This window comes from Cryptotermes secundus, unplaced genomic scaffold (genome assembly GCF_002891405.2).
Source record: "Cryptotermes secundus unplaced genomic scaffold, Csec_1.0 scaffold13334, whole genome shotgun sequence".
Lineage (NCBI taxonomy): Eukaryota > Metazoa > Arthropoda > Insecta > Blattodea > Kalotermitidae > Cryptotermes > Cryptotermes secundus.
In genome coordinates this window covers 841-6,773 of record NW_019740463.1, presented here as the reverse complement: position 1 = coordinate 6,773, position 5,933 = coordinate 841, and the positions used below count along the sequence as shown (strand labels likewise).

General features: G+C 40.5%; 1 protein-coding gene across 1 annotated transcript; it reads right to left on the bottom strand.

The window, feature by feature from the left end:
• Window positions 1-1,064: 1,064 nt before the first annotated feature.
• On the bottom strand, window positions 1,065-5,500 carry LOC111872310 (glycerol-3-phosphate dehydrogenase [NAD(+)], cytoplasmic-like; the record flags this gene model as incomplete). The annotated part of the gene is made up of 3 exons (XM_023866041.1): window positions 1,065-1,249; window positions 4,483-4,624; window positions 5,324-5,500. Coding segments are annotated over 3 exons (489 nt in total), but the record flags the coding sequence as incomplete, so codon positions are not given.
• Window positions 5,501-5,933: the final 433 nt, after the last annotated feature.

The window sequence follows — 5,933 nt, the reverse complement described above, 5'->3', positions numbered from 1 at the left end:
AAGACCACACTTTCCTCGGGCCATTATCTCCGTAACCGTTCAACTTTGGACATAGGTGTTTTGGGTTATATCGGCATACTTTAACATAAGGAACACCCTCCCGAAGTTTGGTCCATTGCTCCTGGGACACCTGTATATATATATACAGCATTGGATGGTAGGATGACAGACAAATGACAAATTGGAAGGAAGTGGTTTTGTCCTAACTGATGTATTATCTCAGCAACTCAATGGAGAGACTGAGAAAAACCATAATAAACCCGCCCAGATATTCAGCATCCTGGCATAAGGTTCAATCAGATGACATCTCATTAAAGAGTAATGAATGTTTACAAAGAAACAAAGTTTATAGTGCGTTTCTGTGGTCTTATGTCAATTCTTGGCACAAAAAATGGAAATTATCAATATTAAGTCATTAAGCTGATTCATGTGTACCGAAGAATGGATACTTGGCAGGGTTGCAAAATTAACCTAAAAACTGATGTGACCCATGTATTCAATGAAATGCACGGCTAGTACCTCAATTTGGTCATGATCACTTCCAAATCATTACCAATTCACCGTTCAGCAGTCATCCTACCTATCAACAGGTGGTAGCCTGTGATATTTACAGCATCATGAAACAATGAGAAAAGACAAGCCAGATGGGGATTAGTAACAGGGGCAGAATATGCCAAGTGGAAGGCCTCAGTCACTATCCATTAACTTCCTTCCACTGTTAAGTATGCCAAACAACTTTCATCAATATGTCCCAGATTTTTCTCAAGCTTAAAAAACCTCTTAGTTGGCCTGCCTGTCCACCATTCAACCACCCATCCACTCATCCATCTATGGTTCTACAGTCCTTTTTGTTGGACTTGGGCCGCTTTTTCAGTTTCTTAATCCCATACACAATCGGTAGACACCTTGGACGAGTGATTAGCCCGTCACAAGGCCACTACCTACACAGAGACCAACACAAACAGAATAAACATACATAGACATCCATGCCTTGAGTCTGAACCCACGATCCCAGCGCTTGAGCAGGCGAAGACAGTTCATGCCTTCGACCACACAGCCACTGTGATTGCCTCTGAAATTCATGAAACAGTTAAATTACCTATGGACCATACTAGCAAGTTTTTAACTCCTCTTACCTTGAGAGCTCCACAAACTTCAACGGTGTCTACATCATCCACGACGACGACTCTGAAGTACTCAGTCTGGATAATGTCTCTGAGTACTGGTGCTATATGTTTATTTTTGCAGCCTGGAAGTAATAGATACACATGAATTAGTGACCAGACATAGGGTCTGGACTGACTGAAAATGCACAACTCCTAATTGCAAAGAATTATAACACTACCACTAACTCACACGCTTAACAAATCATTGTAGCATACGCTGTCTCAGTCTGTTATAGTCTTCACTAGCCACTGTTTGGTTATGGTTCCCAAGGCCATGCCACAGCTCATGTGATTAGTCACTAGCTTCCCACCACGGCAGCCCGGGTTCGACCCCAGGTCTGGTCAAGTGGAATTTATGGTGAACAAAGTGGCGCTGGGGCGGGTTTTCTCCGAGTACTTCAGCTTCCCTTGCCAATCTTCATTCCACCAAATTCTCCGTCGCCATAATCACCCGGGGCAGGTACAAGAAGCCAATCGATGGCTGCTGTGCCAAGTGGACCCAGTTGGACTCCAATCCGCACTAAGCGAATTTAAAAAAAAATTATGGTTCCCAACAGTGAAGATTCTTGTGCTCTCTTGCTTAGGTTGTTGCCGGCTGCCTACCATCTCACAATTCCTTATAGCTGCAACTCCTAACCATGACCGTCTATTCACTGGCTTTCAACTCACTGGATGATCTAGTTAGGTTTGGCATGGACCGCACAGAGAACATCGTTCCAACAATCTCTTGTACTGTTGATGCAGATATATCTTTATTGTGTTGTTGCTTAGCAGCAGACAGCTTCTCTTCTTAAACTATTCTGTCACCGCATCACAATATGATCCACTAATCTTGTTTTCAAAATAAGCATGTTTTTTTCTGAAATTAGTATGGTACAGTATGTATGCATGGTACAGGGTCCAAAAGTAATTATTATTGCAGATTTATAAATGTGAAAAGTAATTTTTCTCACCCTACAGGGCCCCCTACCTACTGATAAAGGTGGTGACACCATGTATGGTGATACATTTCACGAGAAAGACACGTCGATATACACTTTGATGTCAGCTTCATAGTATCGTGATACAGACTCTAATACACGCATCACAACCACCTACCATTAATAAAACATATCTCATCAAACATCCCCATACATGCTGCAAGCTGCATCACAATAAATGCATCCCTCCTTGTATCAACAGACGTGGGGCCCTCAAGCGAAGAACAAATGACTGTTTGAGAACATGATGATGAGTAGAAAATTTTATGTAAGAGAGAGGAAGTGACAAGAGGCTGCTTAAAACTGCACAATGAGCTTCATACTTCATACTTCTGCCAACATATTTTGAGGGAGTCAGCAGACAGATCATAAATGGATATAAAATGCAGAACATATGATATTGAAATCTGGAAAAAAAAAACATTTATTTCTTTACATATCCTCCATCAACATTGGTACCCTTGTCCCAGCGCTTTACCAATGCATCAAAATCCTCAGCATTGAAGTCTTTTGACTGTTGTCTCAGCCACTTCCACACTTCCATTTCAATCTCTTCTTCCTTGAGATAATTCCTCAACCCACCTGTGAACCACTTTATGTGGCAAACATTTCCCACCATAAACAGGAAACATTTATTTATGAATATCCTTTGCATCGAGTCCTTTTTCCCACAAAAAAAAAATGCATATCAAAATTCTGCTCTTCAGTAGGATACTCCTCAAGCATGGTTTCCCTTTAGACTACTGAAAACATCCTCTGAACATGTGCATTTGCTACTTAGACTGTCATGACGCTGGACTCTGCTGCTACCTAGTGATACATATAGAAAACCTATTACGTCCATTACAGCTGTTTTACTTCCATTTGTGTTTACTGATTCTCCCTCATATTAGGGTGTCAAACTGAGGAGGGTATGTGTGGAGATACGCAGTTGGAAGATGAGAATGCATAAATTTTTTTTTTAATAATATGAGGTGAAGAGACCACTCAGGGGATATCAGCACATATGGCAGGAAAACTAAGCAGGGTGCTCACTGCTTGCCCACTGTTCCACCCTGAAGATGAAGACATGACATTCCTCTATCACACTACACAGTGTCACTCCTTACTGAGGTTTCTCATGGTTCTCCCAAGCCCCTCCAAGTAAAATGTTGACAGATGTGTTCATCTGCCACCTTACCGTCCGAAGCTACGCAGTCTAGCTACTTACAGCACTGTAAAATATTCCACGAAATAAATACACCATGTTATATTCCAGAGAAAAGTACTCTTCGTGTTACATTTGTCTTGCTCGCCATATTGTGACTTACTGGCTCCTTAATCCTCTGCTTGCCATGAGCCAATTAGTGCACCTGTGTTAGAACTGCCAGAGCCAAAGTGACTGGCTCAATGTTCGTCACTCAGTGATGCATTTCTAACAAAATATGGCATCAAGTGTTATTTTCAAATATTTCAAGGAAAGAAACCTCCTCTTATCATGCATACATCAGCAGGCCCCAGTGACCTGGACCACTATGCTGGTAGGAGCTTAAGTTCCTGGTAGCACCACCCATGCCAAACAGGTCAAAGGCATAGTCCCTGGTGCTGCAGGCTGGGGGTTGACCATTGGGCTAAGAACCCCACCCTGGAAAAATCTACTGGCATGAAACCAGGGAGCAGGCCAAGACCCACATAGAGTTGTAGCATCAGTAAAGAGGAAAGAACAGACTTTTATGCCACCTACATCTGTGGCCATTTTAAAATAATCTGCAGAAGGATTGCAGGTTCTTATGTGAAACTACATTTATACCAAACAGTTCAATACTGGGGTTTGGAAAAGGGTTAATACACTCACATATAACTGTAGCAATTAAGCACCTGAGCGCCACACTTTCACAATCACAATTCAACTGGCCAAACCTTGCATTTTTTTCAACACCAATACCACCACAGGAGCATGCAGTAGCATAGTTGTTTGAGGAACTATGCTACAAACCAGAAAGTTGCAGGTTTCATTCACAATAAGGTTACTGGATTTTTCACTTTACCTAATACTTGCAGCTGCATTGTGACCCTGGGGTTGACTCAGTCTCTTAAGAGAAATGAGTACCAGGAATCGTCCTGGGGGTAAAGGGTGGCCAGCATGTAAGCTTGACAACCTCACCGCCATCTGTGAGCCAACTGTCTAGAAAATATGGGAGCCTCAACATCTCACAACCCTATGTGCTTCCACAGCCTGTCACAGGAATAGCTCCATAATTCTGAAGGATTTAAAATTCCCTAGTCTGGGAAAATAAATGTTAACCGACTGATCAATCAGTCAATCAATGTCATTTCCTCGCTCCCCTTGTACTTACCAATTGTTGTTTCGCAGAATTTCTCCAGGGCCACCTCATTTGCCAAATTAGCGCCCATCAGCACACTCACTTCAATTTGCAAGTGTTTATTAATAATATGTGAGATAAGCTGAATGCCACCGCCGTCTGCAATATCAAAACCCTGCAAAACAGCCCCAATCATCAGTGATGCTTCTCCTTCATAATAAAGACACAGGTCCCACATAAGAGTACAGGTAAACCAAGCAACCATCTGGGGCAACACAATTTAGGGAAGGCACCTGCAAGCCTTCTTTCTATTTATTTTTCTTTTTCTTTCTTACCTTTGCTTAAATGAAAATTTCTCAAATAAAAATGATATTTATGAAGACATTAAGGGCACTTAAATTCCAGGAATTCTTTTTGCAAGTCAATTCAGAATGTATATGAATTTTTGATAATTGATTTTTCAGAGGATTTTTGTTCTATAATTTTATAAAGACACATGATTGAGATATTTCATTTTAAAAGGGGAGCAAAAATTATAAAATTAAACGCCACAGTGGCAAATTTAAATGTCTGGGGGAATTTAATGTGCCCATTTGGGTAAGATAAGAACATGGAAAAAAAAACACTTGACTAGTTAATAATGTGCCAAGAGCATTCCAAAATCATATCAATATTAACAAACAGTAGTATTTTCTGGGATGTGATACCATTCAGTCTGGTATAAGTTTAGAGACATTTTGAATGAATGTCAGCAAACTTCTACCAGACTACATGGTGTTGCACCCCAGAAAATTGTTTGCTCCATTTGCTTCCCTCTGTTCAAACTGTAAGATACATATGCCTGTCTACATCACAAGCATTTCCAACCACATACCTTGATAAGTGACAATCCAACGGCCGTAGGTTTTATCTTGCCAAGCAATGTTGAACATAGAGTCCTGATAAACTGGTGAGGCACCACAAATACAAGTATATCGGCTTCTTTTGCAGCCTCCACAACATCTGGCACTGCCACCTGCAGGGAGAGAATGAAATTTACCCTGTACTCTGGCTAATCTATACAGCAGCCAAGGATGTTAAAGTTATGTGCAAATATTGCAGTAAAATTTTTATACGTTATTCCAGTTCTCATTCGCAATCATTACTTTGTAATTACATGAATAAACTTTAATTTCTTAATTTGAGTGTTATTTTTTCTTTTAACTTTCAGCTGCTATATATTGTGATACTGATAAGGAAAACAATCATATCCCAGGAAAAGAATGGAGGAATAGTTTCAGTATTCTTAACCTCGGCACTAGAAAGAGGCAAATGGTCAGCTTCTCATCCCTGTCACTTTTCTCCCAGGGAAGTAGATATTGCCTGTGAGAGTCAGTTTTCATATTTTATTTCAAAATGTTGACCATTGGTCAATTTAAAGAAAAAAGAAATCAAAGGTTAAGATAAGTGACAAAATTCCAATTTGGGAATAAAACAAGCTGTAT